The sequence below is a fragment of the Danio rerio genome, chromosome 19 (genome assembly GCF_049306965.1).
Source record: "Danio rerio strain Tuebingen ecotype United States chromosome 19, GRCz12tu, whole genome shotgun sequence".
NCBI classification, from domain to species: Eukaryota; Metazoa; Chordata; class Actinopteri; order Cypriniformes; family Danionidae; genus Danio; species Danio rerio.
Window position 1 is genome coordinate 12093229 of NC_133194.1, and position 19969 is coordinate 12113197.

General features: G+C 35.7%; 1 protein-coding gene across 9 annotated transcripts in view; it reads right to left on the reverse strand.

Moving 5' to 3' along the window:
* tpm3 (tropomyosin 3) overlaps nucleotides 1-19969 on the reverse strand; it is a 42758-nt gene that overhangs the window by 5425 nt on the left and 17364 nt on the right. For 2 of the 9 annotated variants that reach the window (XM_005159374.3, XM_005159379.5), the window contains 8 exons: nucleotides 16844-16977; nucleotides 16623-16740; nucleotides 14812-14882; nucleotides 14376-14451; nucleotides 8887-8949; nucleotides 5897-5966; nucleotides 5609-5687; nucleotides 3002-3484 (listed from right to left, as the gene is read on the reverse strand). In XM_005159374.3, coding sequence (XP_005159431.1) covers nucleotides 3481-3484; nucleotides 5609-5687; nucleotides 5897-5966; nucleotides 8887-8949; nucleotides 14376-14451; nucleotides 14812-14882; nucleotides 16623-16740; nucleotides 16844-16977 — 615 coding nt within the window. In that variant the 3' untranslated portion in view covers nucleotides 3002-3480. Of the gene's footprint in view, nucleotides 1-3001; nucleotides 3485-5608; nucleotides 5688-5896; nucleotides 5967-8886; nucleotides 8950-11048; nucleotides 14452-14811; nucleotides 14883-16622; nucleotides 16741-16843; nucleotides 16978-19969 lie in introns of those variants that run through there. The other 7 variants (XM_005159376.3, XM_073930616.1, XM_005159375.3 and 4 more) reach the window with 5 other exon arrangements.

A 19969-nucleotide genomic window follows, 5' to 3' on the forward strand; every position in this document is an offset into this window, starting at 1 on the left:
TGAATAGTTTAGAAAACGAAGATTGTGCAGTATTATTTTACATTGGATTATTTAATTACTTTCTACTAGAATACAGTTTGACTCCTGAAACCAATAAAACACTGTTTATTTAATTCATATTCTATTTATTAAATGTATCTGTGCCTGTAGATTGTTTCTTATATTTTATGCATATGCAGTCCCCTACAGAATTATCCCAATCAATCTAAAATTATTGTTATTCAACACATCTAGTGAAATGATGTTCATATTGCATTATATAAATCACAGAATTAAAAAAAATAAAGCAATGTTAGATTTTTTTAACAGTGTGCAGCCCTAATGCAAAGTCAAAAATCTGATTTAGGCCTTTTTTCCCCCCATTAACCCCTCAACTCTTACCGTCTTGCCAGTGGTGTGCTTATGTTTAGTATTTAATTGCAACATAGTAAATTAGTCAAATCATGAAATATATATATATATATATATATATATATATATATATATATATATATATATATATATATATATATATATATATATATATATATATATATATATATATATAAATAAATATATATATAAATAAATATAATTCAAAAGGTCCTTTTCTGAATACATATTTTACCATTGTTTTGTTACATAAGAAGGGTAAATGGATTAAAAGCCATTTACAGTCACCCTACAAACTGTGGGATCGTTCGCACTTGCATTTTTACAAGCAATCATGACAAACTCTATATCACTTGAAAGCTTGATTTCTAATTTTCATATTTCATGACCATCTCATGATTTTTATAGCAACAGTTACAATTGACCAACAGAGATACTCAGAGTTAAAAAGCATTAGTCTGCTACAGCAATCACCACTAAAAATTGTTTGATGGATAAATAAATAAAAAAATAAAAAAATATAAAAAAAAAACTGGTACCAGCCATTTTGTGCCACTGGTTGTGCCCGTTTGTGAATGTCATTGCAATATACATCGAGAAGTGTTGAAGTCAAAATGTGTTAAATACACCGAAGCCAGTTTTCACTTTTTGTGATACTGTTAAACGTCATTTATTGTGAAAGGAGCTTTTCTATATGTTCTGAATATTTTGAATCGGATAGTTGGATAACATTTTCTTTATTTTTAGAAAATGTCTGAACATGTATTAAATATTAAGAAAAATAGAAAAGTCTCAATTTGTGTAAGAGACTTTATTATTATTATTATTAGTATAATAATCATTATTGAGACATTTCTTGTTACTACAACACACATCCTGTTATCTCGATGCATTTTTTCCCCTATTTTTTTCCAGAAGCTAAATTCAAAATCAAATACCACCAATCTAGCCATAATAATTTAGAAGGTGATGACTGCATGACAAATACGATCAAATAATAATAATAAAAAAGTATGGTTCTTATTGCTCAAACCATACAAAGAAAAATATAATGATAATCAGAACAATACAGACACAGCCCTTATGTGGTCACCAAAGGAAACTGGATGGCATCTGATGGTGATGTTTGGTTCTGTGACTAAACTAAATCTTACTGAAAGCTAATTTATTTTTTAATATATAAACATAAAACTTACTCATTTTACTTTACTAATGTACTTGGTTCAAATAATAGGCTTTTAATTTCTGCCCAAATCGAAACATTCGTACATATATAAATAACAGGAAAAATATCTATATTTTACCTTACATAATTCTTTATTAACTAATCTGCATTACTTATCAAACTAAAAGGCACATAACTTTGGATTTATGAACTTTTTTAGTAGAATCTAATAAGTGTCTACTTCAAAGGGCACCTAGGTTACCCCTTTTTTCAGATTTATTATGAATCATTTGTGTCTCCAGAATGTGTCAGTAAAGTTTCAGCTTAAAACACCCATCAGATTTTTTCATTATACCTTTTATAAGATTCCGTTTTTTTTATATATATTTTTGCACTGGGTGGCAGTTTTGCTTTACTGTGCCTTTAAGGCTGGTTCTCCCTGCCCACCGTTTTTACGTGCTTTTCTGCGTGCCTTAATCTCCTCCCTCGGCTGCGTCAGACAAACAAACAGACATAAAGGAAGCAGATCTCGCGTAGCGTTTGTGAGAAATACTAAAGTAAGAACTTTACCAACGAGTATTTGATACACTTGCTGTGTTAAGTTAAAACGATGAGTCCCACACAATGTCGTTACAAAGTTCACGCGCACACACAAACACGCATACCCAGCACGGACACGATACGCACATACATGCAGACAGCGCGTTTAGCTTTGCAATCTTTTTGCACGAAGATGTGACAGGATACAGGCTAATCTCCACTGCTGTATGTATATCTGTTAAGTTACTGTACAAAATAAATCGGATTTAACGTCCACAAACCGAGATTGAAGCATTGTCATAATTGTTCTGACGCTGCTGTGCTGATAAAGTGAATCTGAAGTAAATCGATGTAATTCATCACTCACATGCACTGTTTTAAAACATTTTAAACTTGTGAAACTTACTCTTGATCACATTTGATGACGATTGATGATCCTAGCAAACTGAACAGACCTTTTGTTCCCGGTCGCGCACATCCTATCTTGTTTATATGATTATACAAGTGACTACCGGGACATGTTACGCAGCTGTCAATCAATTTGGTGGGCGGGGGGACCGCACTCCTATGTCAAGTTGTGGTCGGTCTGAATACCACTCCAATTGGTCCGCCGTTTTTATGTTGTTAAATTGAAAAAAAGAACTCTGTGTGTTTAGATCACCCCAATATGACCGCCTATACACTATACCTACACATATTTCTGTCCAAACAGCTTAAAAAGTAGATTTTTCACCATAGGTGCCCTTTAAAATATGACCCAGATTAAATATATGCACAAAATGGTTGAAAATTGGCAATAATTTCTGGTGAACATGTCAGTATCACATCTGTGTTCTGAAACTGGGAACGAGAGTTAGGGGTTAATTTGAGACCTTCAAGCCTGTAACCTTATGGACCAGAAATAATCTTAACCATAGCTCAAACTCATGATTAATCACAATTAGTGACGGAGAATTTATTCAAGCCTTTTATCTTTCAACCATGAGATATAATACATGTGCAATTGAAGATGGGTAAATGCTTGGTTGCCCAACACCAGTCCATTGCAATAAAGAGAGACAAGCAGACATTCAAAAGAGAGCAGAGCCGTTTTTTCTCCTCCCTTCAATAAACATGGACGCAAGGCATGAAAAATACAGCAAAAGGTCACAGAAGAGCAAAAGCAGGGACATAAGAACAACAGATCCTGATAAGAGGAAGATGTTGGGGCAGATAATGAATATCTAAAGAACAGAAGCAGAAACAGAATAAAGAAACTGGCACTACAGACATGAGTACACGGAAAAACACACAAAACAGGAAGTGTACAAAGAAGAAAAAAAAGCAACAAATATGGACAGTCAGAGAAGACGAGGAAGCATTTCTTGAAGTCACAGTCAGCCACAGAACAGTCCAGAAACTCTTTATCTGCAACAGACACCAAGTGTAAACACCTCATGACAAGAAAGTCGCACATTTGGCAAGCACGTGTAGCTGTTAAGAACAAATGTTAATACTTGCATCAATGAAGGCCACAGCTCTCAAACCAACCAACTCAAAAGAGTTTTAGGGTTAAATCCTTAGTATGCAAATGAAAGGCTTAAAGGGGACATATTTAAAACAGGGATGTTCAAATCTACAACAGGACATCCTTTCTTATTCCAACAAGTGCATATTTTATAAATAACTATTTTGATATTTACATTTATAATTTGGCATCGTCAAAGTCAGAACTGCTTAAAAAATTATGTTGGTACCAAATCGGTACTTTTTACATAAATAAAAGTCCTGGTACCAGCCATTTTGTGGCACTGGTTGTACTAGTTTGTGAACATGAACGCAATGCACAAAAGAAGTGATGAAGCCAGAATGTGTTAAATACACCAAAGACACTCACCAAGTCAAGTTTTCACCTCTTTAGATGCTATGTCTGTCTGCTTACTGGTGTTTCAAATACATTACTAATATTTTACATTTAAAAAGAAACATAAAAAGTGGTATTTTTCAAGCTGCCAACTATAGTAAGCATAGTGTTCAGGAGTGACAAACTCTTTAAAAGGCACAACTGAAATGGGATTTTGATATAACAATACTATACCAACAGAAAAATTGATCCATTTATGTTTCTGTTTTGTCCTTTTATTAAAAACTTTTCATTTAATATTTTAAAAAAAATGCTTAATATATTATTACTTATCTATAGCCAACCCCATTACGCATACGATCACACCAGCTTGGCTGGTCCCTGAAGCATAGAATCACACCGGTGTGATAAGAATATTCAGAGTGCACGTCATCAACAGCTAAAATTAAAATCTGACGGTGCGTGCTGAGGCAAAGAAAGAGGTGCATAGTGCTTGACATGAATCAGTTTATCCATACTTTTAAACGAATAACATTTATTTTAAGTTTCAGACATTCAAATACACATAACTACAAGCAAAACATATCATTTAAGGTTTGTAAAACACACTAGGATGTCTATGGAGATGGCAATAATTATCTTTCAATATACCTAAACAATGAGCTTTGTTCACGCAGATGTACACACAGTTTATATTACTAGAATAGTTTCTCTCCAGCAGTTGTTGCTAGAAGGGATACAGCTGTAATTGGAAGTTAAGGAGAAGTATATTTATTAAATTACGCATTAATTGTATTAGCATCTACCTCAACCCTACACCCAACCCTCATGGTAATGACCCAATTTAATTACAGGGTCACAAAGATTATGCTATATTGACGCGAGTATGCTGGGCTGTATCCAATCTAGCTAATAAAATATTGGGGATGGGGGTCATGTGATAAACTTGGACACATTGCCATGGGAACTAGAATGCAATGAATTCCAAGTAATGTCACAAAAAACAAACCTCACGCAGAAGGGTCAGCTGGAGTATTTAAAACTCACGTAAAAGGGTTAATGCATTCATAACATTTCTACTACAGCTAAAATTGTACCAACATTGGTACTATAAAACAACAATTTCTGGTATTTTGTTTCACTAGTTAGAATTATTAGCATATACCAGCCCACATTTGAATATAACACTACTGTTCAATATTAGCACTGTTACTATTACTTTTGCAAATAGCAAAAATGATTTCAGCCAGTGTTTCACAGTCCAAGTCCAAATAAAAAGGTAAAATGTCCCCTTTATCTGTAGATTAAGATGAAACCAAATGAGTGTTAGCATGTTAGTTACTTCACAATCATATACCAGTTAGAATATCACTCATCCAAGTTATGACATCACTGGGATAAAGCGGCCGTTTAAAACATCTACAGTTAATGATTAACTCCCTGCGGCTTAGCTTTATACTGTATGGTAAAAGTATATGATCGGACGTTATGAAGCTCAAGGTTAGCCAACCAATTTCAGTCACGAGACTCCAAATCTGCCATTGCAGCAAACCTCAGTCACAAAGCAAACCATAAGAATCAGAGTTTCACACACACACACACACGCACGCACGCACGCACGCACGCACGCACGCACGCACGCACGCACGCACGCACGCACGCACGCACACACACAGGCCTATATTTACATAGAGGTCATGTCGTTGAGAGCATGATCCAACTCCTCACTAATGGCCTTATACTTGAGTTTCTGAGCATAAAGCTCATCTGTTCACACACAGGGAGAAACCAGGAGGAAAGAAAACGTCAGAAGAGGAAGAGCATGAAGGAAAGATAAAGGAAATGTATAAAAAAAGGAAATGCAGATTATGAATGCCATTGTAGACATGAGGAACATGAAAGCTAAGAAAAGAGCATGACTAGTCATTTTACAGCTAACAGAAGGAATGAAGTTAAAAATGAGGAAACAATCATACCTTCCAAATCATCAATGGTTTTCTCCAGTTTGGCCACAGACCTCTCAGCAAACTCTGCACGGGTCTCAGCCTGGAAGGGAATCGAGTTATTATTGTTAATTCTGCCCATCTACTCTCATTTCTTCTAAAAAACTTTACAGATGTTAAATAAAAAAAGCTAAAACTAACAACTTATTATGATTAAGTAGTCACAATATTTTACAATTAGACTTTAAAAAATCCTTCAGTGTGATTTTAATCAATAGCTACATTTCAATTCAAATATGAGAATTAGAATTATGCGCAAATCTTGAAACTTGCTTAAAATATTAGTGAATAGGCAATATTTCCATCCAATGAGTCAAAGAGAACAAAATAGACACTTCCTGATAAACTGATGCTGAATACCAAATAGAAAATGGAAATTGCTGCAGTAAGAGAATTCACTGTTGGGTTTTGTTTCCTATATAATAAATCATTTGTGCCTCAGAAGACAAAATGCAATCAATATGCGATGGGTTTAGGAAGTGTGAGATGCTGTTTGTGACAGACATTGCCTAAAGGATTTTAGAATGACCAAAACAACTTTTCAGATGTGGTTGGTCTGTTGGTTTGTCCATGAATGAATCATAAATGTGCCTATTTTTTGTTATGACATGATTACGCATGCTGGAATTTATTTGCTGAATGTGCTTTGATACAAGTTGATGCACATTTTCTCTTATCGGCCAAAACGCTTATCCTACTCCAGGGAATCTGCAGGTTTGATCGAGTCAAATTTAAGACTTTAAGGACATTTAAAAGACCATTATGAATTCAATTTTAGAGTTATTCGGGGCTAAACACTAATGAATATTTATAAGGGCCCAGTTGGTTGCCTCAAAAAAAAAAAAAATAAATACAGTAAAATGTAATCATTTTAAGCAACATATTTCAATAGTGTCAAAACACATAAAACTAGTTACTTTTATCTTAAGGCAGGGGTGTTCAAACTCGGTCCTGGAGGGCCGGTGTCCTGGAGGGTTTAGCTCCAACCCTAATCAAAACACACCTGAACCAGCTAATCAAGCTCTTACGAGATATACTAGAAACTTCCTGACAGGTGTTTTGAGGCAAGTTGGAGCTAAACACAGCAGGACACCGGCCCTCCAGGACGCCCCTGTCTTAAGGATAAGTTCAACATTGTGAAAAGTATATTTATTATGGAGACAATAAAATAAACAAAAATGTACATTTGTTGGCTTTTGGTCTAAATTGACAGAGTATTACTTAAGATTGTAAAGTGATATGTTGCTCTGTTATTACCATGAGGAATTGTGTAATCGTTTTTAGTTTTCTTTCCCTGATTAGGGAATTTATTTTGGAAAAATTGCTTTAAAAAATGTCGAGTAGCTATTGTAAATTGCATCTCTTAGCATTAAATAACATAAACGTTTAAAAAAAAGGGTATTATTTATATAGATTGTTGGCGAGTGGATGGATGTTGGCCTGATAGGGCAGCTTTAGATGGAGAGAGGAAAATTAAGACTTGTTTTAAAAAATATTTAAGGTCTACAAGTTAATATTTCAGCTAATTTAAGACTTTTTAAATTTTGTTTTTGAAATTTAAGACATTGAGGGCTCTATTTTGACGGTCCATGCGCAGAGCGCAAAACGCAGGGCGCAAACGCTTTCAGGGCGTGTCAGAACGCATTTTTGTTAATTTAAGGATGGGAAAATCCGCTTTGCGCTATGGCGCATGGTCTAAAAGGGTTGAGTTTATTTTCTTAATGAGTTACAGGTGTGTTTTGAGAATAAACCAATTAGAGTCTCATCTCCCATTCCCTTTAAGAGCCATCTGCATCACGCTAAGCGCATTTGCTATTTACAGGACGTAAAGTAAGTCTAAGTGGAAAAACTGAGCATTTCACAAGCAAAGAGTTAACATATTAACAGAAAACTGTTAAACAGAGCATCTACTGCATGAGAATGAGAGATAATGGATCTACTTTCACTTTCGCTCTAGGAAACCTTTACGCTCAGACATCAGTCTATAAATAATTAATTTCGTTTGTTAAGCGCAAATATTTGCTTCAAAACTATTTCTAAATTCAGTTCTAATTTTAAGCAAACGAATAAATCAACAATAATAACAAAATGTGCTCAAAAACCTGAGTTATATCCTAAAACACATGCTCTGCCCCATATGATCTAAAATCTGACCGGTGGGCAAATCTAAGCTTTTTTTTAATAAAACAAATATAAATATGGATATAATAAATAATACTGCTAATAATAATAACAACATTATACAAAAGCAAATTGTTATGAATGAACTGAAAAAGCCTCCCGAGATGAAGAAGACATAAAAGCAGTGATTTTTCATATTTATGTAGGCTAGAAAATAATGTTTAGTAATATTTTAATCCTTTATATTTATATCCTATATCTATTCTCATTATATCCTATATATCCTTAATATTTAAATTTTTTCATATGTAAGAATATTTGCCTATTGCTCTCGTGTGTATTAAGCAGTGTGTAAGCGAGGCGCAACTCTGCGCGCTAATGCATTTGCTATTTAAACAGCGTAGCACAACGCCTCAAAACAACTCTTGCGCCAAGCTGAAACTAGCAAAAGACTATTGCGCTGCGCCTTGTGCCACATTGCGCTGGGTGTATGATAGGGCCCTAAGACTTTAAAACCCTGTGGGGACCCTGTACCCGGTTGCATGAATACTTTTACATGCAACCGGGGGTTTCCATTAAGCCCTGTTTAATGCGATATTCCGAATTACACATAAAATTTAAAAAATGAAAACATAGCTACCGTAACAAGCAATGGCAAAAGTTCAGGCAGGACTACTACTTCGTAGAATGATGGCGGACAGGTTGTTCAGTGTTTAAAAATAAGTACAGCTATTCTTTTTATTTGTTGTGTGGATTAGACATGGAAATATGTTCTAGAATTCTTGTGAAGGACTCAACTACTGACTAGCACAAGTCGTGATGCTCCATTTAATATCTCTCACCTCCTTCAGCTTATCAGTGAGGATCTTGATTTCTTCCTCATACTTGTCCTCCTTCTGGGAATACTGTAGGGAAAACAAATGGAGCACTATGAATTGGGGTGGGGTCTTGTGAGAAATCCCACAACTCAGCATGAACACACACACACCCTGTAAGTTTGGAACACTTCAAACAGACTAGCAATTTCATGACATGTCTCTACAACAGCTCTGAAGGAGAAAAGTCTCTGCTTCGGCATCATGTAGTGCATTTCCCCCCCCTTTTCCTCTAAGTTTTTATGCAGGCTGGTTGAGTCCTGGCCTGCTGTTGTTGAGCAAGGATTGTGACATGATGGCTGACATCGGCACAGTGAGCTGCCAAAGCTTTAAACAGATCAGGACATGTGCGCAGGAATGCAGCAGCAACATCAACAAAACACACCAGGTATGACAGAAAGGGGAAAACAGCCCTATTCTATTTTGACATATACACATCCATACACGCTGTACAACAAAAAGCAGTACACCACCTTTGATTAATATTTCTATCCGTTTTCCAGTTAATATAGAAAATATTTTTGGTGTGATTAAAACCAAAGACTTTTAGTCTTTAGTACATGGTCAACTAATATCTTTAGGATTAGAAAGTACAAGAAGTGAAATACATTTCAATTCAAATGAGGTATTGCAACAATAAAAAAAATAAAAATAAAAAAAAGTTTCAACTGAATTGAAAAATTGTACAAATCAACTGCATTAAATCAATATTTTCATGGCTCTCTTTTCCTCTACTTTCATTTTCATTGGGGTTTACAAATTTGATCTTAAGTCACTTTGTTACATTAGTTCCAGTTGCGGCGCTAATATAATGTATATACACATATATTGTATAGCATCACTATAGTAAATATTAATTTTAAAAAAAAGAGAACTGTAAGGGGTGTATTCATTTGTTTGGCACTGCATGTGTGCAAGTAATAATAATAATAATAATATTACAATCATGCTGGGGGGAATCTCATTCACCATCAGTGTGCAGCATCAACTGATTGGTTGAGAGGAAACAGAGTGATGAAGCCAATTAAGATATGGGGATGCTTAGGAGGCCATGATGGGCAAATTTGGTCAGGATGCTGGGTTAAACCCCTACTGTTTTTCGAAGGAAATCCTGAGATTTTTAAAACAGAGAGTTAAGACATCGGTTTAACGTCTCATCTGAAAGACAGTGCTCATTGAGTAGTGTAGAGTCTATATCAATATACTAGCGCATTAGGACCCACACAGAGCTTAGGTTGAGCACCCCCTGCTGGTCTCATTAACACCACTTCTGCCAGAAACCTAGCTTTACCATGTGGTATCCCATCCAGGTATTGACTGGGCACAGCCCTGCTTAGCTTCAGTGGAAAAAACTACAATAAAATTATTTTGATTGAAAGTATATATATTTATGTTATAGTACACAATTGTATTTATTTTCCATGTCACTAACATTTACTGCATTAAAACAAAACTTTGTAGACTATTTACAGTCCATTGCACTGAGACAGTTAAACCACCTCCACTATTTGGAAACTAAAATAACCAACAAGCAACAGATTTCATTAAGCAAACAAATGGAATCCAATAAAGGGACTCCACCTAAAATTCCACAGCACTAAAAACAAAAAGCATGCTGCCGAATGACATGCAAATAAAGGGCGTTTCTTTCATATGTTGATGTCATGCAACACAGCATTCATTAGCATCTCTTCTGCTTCATTAGTCAAGGCATCCAAGACTGGTTGCGCTTGATTCTATAAGGGAGCAAAATGGCGATGCTTGACTCATTACATAACAGTCCTTGAGGCACATCTAAAGCGGAGATGGATATGGGCAATGAGTGGGGGTCTTCACTTCATCCCTGTGGCTTTTTTTCTTGATGTAATACTCTACCAGTGTAATGTAGTCTGACATGCGTGGCCTTTTGTTATGGCTGATGATATATAGCTGTACAACAGGCAAAAGGCCACTTGTAAATAAGGTCGCTCATGTTATGCTCACATGACCAGTTAGATCACTGCTATGGCAATAAGAAAGTTGTTTGTTTGATTAAATTAGTTCTTTGGAGGGTTAAAAATTTAACTTAAACACTGCAACCAGTCACAGATCGTGCAGAATGAAATGCACACACACACACACTTCCCTACCTTCTCAGCCTGGGCCTCCAAACTCTTAAGATTGTTGGTGACATTTTTCAGCTCCTCCTCCAGCTCAGCGCATTTGCTATATACAGAGCAGCCGGTTTGAATTTGGAGGAAGCAGAAAAGAAAGGGGCACAGGGCAAAGGGAAGACATGAAGACAAGCCAGCAGTGGCAGAGTAATAGAGGTGATGTTAAACATGTGCACAGTACATAAGAGGCCTTAAATGATCATTGTGTGTGAGATAGTGGACTCAAAAAATGTCGTTTATGAAGTCTCATGTCATTTCAAACCCATTTGAAAACATTAAGATGTGATTTATAGCAAGACTATACAATGAAGATAATTAGAAGTCTAAAAATAAAGAAAAATCTAAATAAAAAAACATTTAGTTAAATTAAATTTGTAGATGCCAACGATGTTTCATGATTAGGGATGCAACAATTATAGATTTTGGTTGTACAATTATGGTCTGGCAAATAATCATGGTTTTATTGTTATTACGCTTATTATACATTCATTCATTTCAAAACACTACTAGTATAGAAAATTAACATGAAAACTCCTTGTATTTAAAGTGTAGAGTGTCTAATATAAATCTAAGCTACATATTTGCTAAGTATTTCTGTTTTAAAGAGAACAAATTTAGTCAAATGTTGCTGAAACTCTGTCTGAAGCGCACTTTTAATAAACTATATTACGAAATTGTTTGGTATTTTTCATAGACCCTTTTCCGTGTTTCTCAGTAGCGGAAGTCATCATAGTTGTGAACACTTAAAGCACAGTGAATGGGAGAGTACAAGAAAATTTTTTTACAATCCTATTTGCTGAAATAATAAAAGAAAAACTCCATGATGATGTTATAAAGACTTTCAGTAAGAGGGGAAAAATAGTGCAAGACTGATGACGGCCGCCAGAGGAGAGAATAACATCATATATACCGTCCTGTCCCATAGACGCTGCATTAGAAACACCTCGCACAAGTGATAAGTAGCTTTTTGTAAATTGAAGCAAAGATGATGTCCTACATACATAAATACACATAAATGTTCATTCATACAAAATAAAATCTAAATATTAAACACTTTTAGGGATTTAAGATGCTGATGACCATTAAATGCGTCATAACAGGCTTGTGAAAATGGACCTTTTTGTATTTTTTTCCTCTTTAGAGTAGAAATGTGTATATTCCATAGAAAGCATGAAGCCGATTGGTTCAGTTCGTCACATGACTCAATGCGCTTGTGGTGTTCTTTCAACTACGTGTGCCTGGAAAGCGCGCGCTAGCCTCCATTGGAAATAACAAACTTGCGTGCATGAAACACGCAATATGTTAATAGCTCTTATTAATAGCCTCAGCCATAGTTAATCCAGTGTGCGGGGAATTCGCCTCTGTGTTCAAGTTTAGAATTTCGAACCAGCACACAGTTGGCATAACTTAGTTTAGTTGCAGCAGTTTCGTTCAGTGCAGAAACACAATGCTGAGAAGCCTTTGTGATTAACCGTGACAAATTAAAGTGTGATTGTTAGTGAAATCAGTTAACCGTTGCATCCCTATTTCACAATGGATAATTTTACAGCATTTTGATCAACAAAAGACTTTTAAAACCGAAGTGTGTATTACATAAATACATTATGGACCCTTTTCACAAAACTGTTATGATGTGTTAAATGGTTATCATAATTTTAAATGCCTAAAAGTTTTTAATATTTTAGAAATTATGTACATTAATATTTATTCATATTCAATTAAATGTATTATGAGGCATTTCTAATGCAGCGTCTATGGGGAAGGACAGTAAATTCAATGCTGTTCTCCCTTCTGTCTGACGTTATCATTCTCACACAATTTTTTTATCATTTTGAAATCATTTTGATGCTCATTACAAAAAGTAACCATTTAAAGGGGCAGTTCACCCATTTTTTTAAAATTACGTTACGTCGCATTCATGTGTCACACTTGGCTGTGCCTCTGGCGAATTAATTTGGATGCACCTGTGCTTCATTTCAAACAGAGGGAGTTGAGCACAGGCATCCAAATGTTCCAAACATCACTGCACATTCCTCATGAATAAGGTGTGCACCCTATACTGACACTGAGGCAAAGAAAATGCTGAATAAAGTCAATGATTTTGTTTTGTGTGCACCAATCTATTCTTGTATCCAGATATAATATTCCAATTAAAGCATTGAAGGCATATGGATGTTTTTACATACATTTTGTTGGTATTTTTCTGGATGAGTCAAGAACCTTGGAGTCAATAGAAGATGAGAGAGCTCTCTGATTTAATCTAAAATAGTTTCATTTGTCTCGTAAAGACAAGCGAAGGTCTTGAAACGACATGAGGGCGAGTAATTAAAAACAAATTCCAGTTTTGGGTGAACTAACAGTTTAAATCACAGGTCTCAAACTCGATTCCTGAAGGGTCACAGCTCTGCACAGTTTTGCTCCAACCTTAATCAAACACAGCTGATCCAACTTATCAAGGTGTTTAAGACCACTAAAGACTATTAAGCAGGTGTGAGTTGGAGTTGGTTGGAGCTAAACTATGCAGAACAGCAGCCCTCCGGGAATTCAGTTTGAGTTCATAGCTTTAAAAGCTGTTCCTCAAAAAGTATATAGTACACAAATGTACACCTATATAGTATGAAAAACTGGAAAATCTGCTTTAGAAGTTGCGAGTTTAACAGGAAAGAGTTCGAAATGACATTTTCATATTTGGATAGACTATCCCTTTAAAATGTACTGTTGGGTGTGACATTACAAAAGTGCTTGGTAGCTTACTGCCTATCAAACATGGAGAATATCTAACAAACCTCAGGTTATACTGAGAGCTATACTCTGTGAAATGTGTGTCAAGAAAGCCAAACTAGTGTGATTCTAAAAGTGAAAGCAGTTTGTTGTGGAAAAATGAACATATACGCTTCGGCTTTGGGTAGATGAGACACAAAAATGCACAGTGACTAAAGCTTGTTACATGAACATGCACATCATGCCACTTTTAAGTAAACGCCACTCATGCGGTTTACCGACGCTTGTAAGTGGATGATTAGAGGAGCGGAAGGAAGGTGGAAAGATGATGGGATTGGGTGAAAAGTTGATGATCTAGGTAAAACAGTAGAAGCAGTGCCGGAGGGGAGGAGTCCTGTTTTTCCTGCTCTCTTCTTTTGGTATTCTGTGACTATCTTTCACTTGCACGCTTCCATTCACACACACAAACTCCAGAGCTAGCTAGAAAGCAACATTCTCCCAGACGTCTCCAATGAACATACAAGCGGCCACATATAAAACGTCCCACATATAAACATGGAATTTTGCAACTAGCAAGAATACCTTCTCCTCTGAGGCCTGAAGAGTCTTCAGTGTCTGGTCAAGAGCTCTCAGCTCCTCCTCCATCTGCTTGACATGGCTGTTAGTTTGAGTGGGGAGGGGAAGGTATGTCAGGTCAAAGGTCAAACATGCCCAAACACAAATGAGAAGGGAGGGGACATATAAATTTAAGATGGATTCAAGCCAATGAACCACTCACTCACTCACTCACACAAACACACACTCTCTCACACACACACAAAGAGGGATTATGGTTATGATAGAGCATTCCTATTGTCATGCAAAATGGGGCATTTTCTCACGCAGGAAGAACAATGAATTTGAGCTTTAAATGGACACGCTAAGAACAAACATGAGCTATAGAGGACAGTATGTGTGGTCTGTACTAGTGTCTGAGGATTATGTGCATGTATATTTTGATTGTGAATCTGAGATTAACCTCTCTGCAAGCTCTGCTCTCTCCTCTGTACGCTCCAACTCTCCCTCAACGATCACCAGCTTACGAGCCACCTGTAACACACATCAAAACTGCCTGCTTATGGGATTGTCTTTTCAGGTTTTAGTTAAATTGAATGCTCATTAAAACAAACAATATAACAAATAAATCCCTTAATAGTTAAAGGTGCAGCTGGTGATCGGTGATAGACGATGCTATTGTCCATCAACCAAACTTTGATATATATATATATATATATATATATATATATATATATATATATATATATATATATATATATATATATATATATATATATATATATATATATATTAGCGCTGTCAAAATTAACGCGTTAACACATGCGATTCATTTTAAATAATTAACGCGATAAGAAAATTAACGCAATTAACGCAGTTCAGGCTTTTTTTACTTCCTGCTGTGGTGGACGTGTGTTCAACATGCAATAAATGTGGATAAGACCAAGGAAGCACTTTTTGAAGGAAAGTTCCAGTATAAAACAATTAGTTGTATCACAAGTTATCCAGAGTTTCATGCAATTTCGTGTGTTTCTTTTTTAACTTTCGACATCAGTTGTAAGTTGATACCGCATGGCGAACAGAGAGAAAATCCTCCGCATTTCGTGACTCGGTGTTCCTTTAAGGTAAGGTTCCTTTTAAGGCTACACAGTAGAATTTTAATAAGAGTATTATCTTAATCATATTAAAATCGGAGTATTGGTGTCTTATGTAAATGTATTCAGAATGTCTGGTGAAGTCGCGAGCTGTCAAAGACAGGGCATTACTCTGCCTTTCAGCATGAGCCCTCCAAGTTTAGCGTGTTTCCTCATTAAACGCAACGAAAGCGTATGCTTCGCATTGTTGTGTCAGAATCCTTGTGAAATACAGTAATACTTTAGGACGCTAAGTTTAGGACGCTTAGCAAATTTGATGAACGTGATCATACGTGTTGAATCTGAGGGGAGTCGCTCCAGTAAGGAAGGCTGTTGGGGCCAAAACGTCTGCAGCGCGTTGTGTGTGTCTGTCTGTGCGTGCGTGCGTCTGTGTCAGGGGTGGAGTGAGCGACGCATCCGAGTAGGGGCGAGAGGGGTGTGCAATGTATTTAACGACCGGTTTGCAAGAAATTATCATTCATTTGCGGGCATTTGGGAGTCTCTGTGCACTTGCGGGATACTCCTAGTCTTGAATGTAATGGAGGATTAAGCAAAATTGTTTCTACTCTATAATTAATGTTCTCAACTCACAGCAATAAAACTTTACAATGAGTGCAACAGTTTGTATTCTATAGTTTATCATTATAATTTTTCATTTTCCATATCTGCAATTCCTGTTTTTTGGCATTTTTTTGCAGTCCACTTAGAATCCAACATGGAAATCAATGTTTTCTTTATTGGCATTGATTGTTTTGAAATTAAAATGTCATTAACATGCCTGTGTTTTAATTTCTGTAATAAATATGGCTGTCAAGCCAGGATCTTGATGCTTTATTGTGGGTATGTTGTTTACATGAAGAAATCTGTGTTACAAGTTAAACAAAAATTCTATTAAACAATAATATTTCGAATTTAAATATTTTTTTCTTGGGTTTACATAAATTTTACATTTAAATAGGCAAAATTACAAGTTTCAGTATTTTAAATGCGATTATTCGCGATTAATTTTTTTAAAAAGGTGCGATTAGTTAATTTTTTTTAATCGATTGACAGCACTAATATATACATGTATACATATATACACACATACATACACACACACACACATTATATAGTTTTGAAATACCACTCAATAAAATACCTCTTCATATTTGCGGTCAGCCTCCTCAGCAATGTGCTTGGCCTCCTTAAGCTGGATCTCCTGCAGCTCCATCTTCTCCTCATCCTTCAGAGCCCTGTTCTCAATCACCTTCATCCCTCTATTCCAGAGAGAGCGCAAATTAAAAGGAAGTAGGGCAAGTTAGGCTGGGGGTTAATGTAGAAATAACATCACTCTGAATGTGAAGTCGGTGAAGCACAAACCTCTCGCTCTCATCTGCGGCCTTCTCGGCTTCCTCCAGCTTTTGCAGGGCTGTGGCCAGTCTCTCCTGAGCACGATCCAACTCCTCCTCAACCAGCTGGATACGCCTGTTCAGAGAAGCCACCTCTGCCTCAGCCTACAAGACAAACATGACAAAAACAACACGAGATCAGAACAGAGACACATTTCCAATGAACTTCAAGGGCCACTCAGGCAGCGTAATGTGATTTTAGATAAGAAACAGGAGAATTAGGGGAAAAAAAAAAGAAAAGGATCATCTGGAAGAGCTAAGATGGCTTGGTGTTGAAATTGGAAACTGGAACCAATGAGACAATGGAAAACCCTCATGTGAAGGAATCATTTGGGAGCTTCTGCTCAGTGGCACCACCATGTTTGTGAAAGATAATTATTATGTGATGATTAAGTGTACACAATGACTAAAACCATTTTGGCAAGGCAGCACTATTAAAATTGCTCTGACTAAGGGTAATGATTTCTCAAATCCTTCTTTCAGACTGCATTTCTGGATAAACCGTCACACCTTTTTAAGCAACAGACATGAAATAACTTAATATGGCATGAAATGGTATGCAATGACTTCATCAGCTTGAAAACCCATGAGAAAAAAACACAGATATAAAGGGAACTGAAATCTTTGGATCTAAATATTATTGGTTTTAGGTGTACATTTACACTACTAGGCATGGGCTGATTTAAGATTATGATGGTATCGCCTTGGATAAAAATACCATGGTACTATGATTACTGCTCTAAATTTGGTTGCTTTTATTTGTTGGTAAAAAAAAAAAAAAACTGTTGTCAAATCATTGACTTCTGCTCTCTTCATTTGTTTCAGAAACACAGATTTCTTTACAAGACATAAAAAACACCAAACAAACAGCATATGCAAGTACACCCCTGACAAATCTACCTTTTAAATTCATATTTGTAAAAGGAAGCTATACAATTTTATATTTGTATATGTACATTAGTCAGTACTGAAGCCAAATCTGGATAAAATTAAAATAAATATAAAATAAATTGCGATAACCATCCAAAAACTAGTACACTCAAATGTATATGCTATAGAAATATAAATACAAATTATTAAAAAAAAAGGGGAAAAAAAGTCAAGAGAAGCAAAAAATTTTTTAAAAATTTTGTTGCAGGCTGTAATTTTTTTTGCAATATTTTGCTTGAATTTGATAATACTATATTTCAATTTCTAAATATGTTTGGTGACTAAAATATTATTTTAATAAATATATCTGTTTAATAAACCTGTTTTGCTTAAATGCACCAAAATACATTGCCTATATTCACAGAGAAATGGATAAAATGGTGTTCTCAAATATGCTGAGCACTATATATCTTAGGAATGGTATAACAAAAAAATGCTAGTATTTTTAAAACCTTGACTTTTCCCAAACGGTGGTAAACCTTGAAACTGGTTATCATCATATGCCTTTATACTAGGCATGAGACGATAACGGTTTTTAAGGTATTCCGGGTAACAATTCAAACCGGGTTAAGGTTATCATACTGTCAGAATCTTATACCGGCCCATGCCTACTATACACAACCACAGATATCATTTCTGAGGTTTTGTATAGAATCAACTATTTTTTCCCCATTCACTTTGTTTTATGCTTCATTTTAAGACTGCACAATATTGAAAAATATTAGATTGCAATATTTTGTTTTTCTGCAATATTTATTGCAATGTGAATATAATTTCACCAGATGAATTGAATAGCTCTATTTGGAAAGTTTTTATTAAATTATATAGATTGGGATAATCAAGTCTTTTTATGCACTGTGTTTGCATGAATGATAAAAAAAAATAACAAGCACATAAACAACAGAGCAAAGTTAAAAGTTAAATAAACAGTGCTTTATAGTTTTCTAGAGATCCAACAGTATTCAGGTACAAAAAAATGAACGATCAAACATACAATAACATGGCCATCATTCTTTAAATTATTTTAAAATAATAATGTTTATATTTTAGTCTTTAATAAATAAACTAATCCAGAAATGTGAGTATTGTGGATACACACATTGCGATATCAACGCTCAAACAATATTGTGCAGCCCTACTTCACATGTCAGTAGTTTATGATGTCATTTAACATAAAATAAGAACCACTACACACCTGCACTCACACACACACTACTCTGCAATCCTGTAGAAGCCAGTGATTTGTGTTTTGGTTGTAATTTGCATTTTTACTTTTACATAAAGATAACGGTATTGGTTTAAAAAAAATGGTTAGTTTTTTCACCCCCCCCACACACCCAAGTGCCACTGTAGTGCAAATGACTACTCAAAACACAGTTCTCGATATCTATTTAAAAATGGTGTTGTGTAAACATGGCTCGGTTGTAGACTATTTTGCTTCAGATAAGCAGTTTTCGCAACACCCTAGCAACAAAGCAACAATCATAAATATCATGGGAACAGGCTCTTCAGTTCCAGTGTACTCAGGCCCTTTGGGTCTCTAAGGCATATCTAGTTAATAAGTAGCCAAGCTTCTTCAAACAGTTCAGTTTTAAGAATGTTTCACAATTTGTAAAAAAGATAAGAGCAATCACAATTTGATTAGTTTCATTCATTTGATCAGATGCAAAACCTGAAATAACTAGGTTACTATAACTTCCCTGAGGTACTTGGAGATCCTGTCTTTCATTCATTACATTGCTGAATAAGGAGGGGCATTTCAGTCAGATTAATGAAAAGTTACAGCCAATTATTATTATTTTACAAAAGATTTTTTGGTAATGTACATTGTTTAGAGTGACATCAATTGTCGGAGGCCACTGAAAAGTTTCTCAAAGTGTTCCCGAAGTGAAACAGCAAGTTAACAGCGGCGCGGCCCTCGCCTCGTCAGCTCAGCTGAGAAACAGCGCTCATGCACGGCTTCCGGATATGACGACACCGCTAACAAACACTGGAGTTTCGCTCCTAATAAGGACTGAGGAATCTAAAGTCTGCGGGGTGAGTTCAACTCACGTAATGCCAAAGAGACGGAAGGCATGGTTAAGTGATAAGAGACCTAAAGAAAAAAAATCATATCAAATAGAGTGTCTAATTCAATTAAAAACTCACAAAAGTTGCCAAAGGCTAA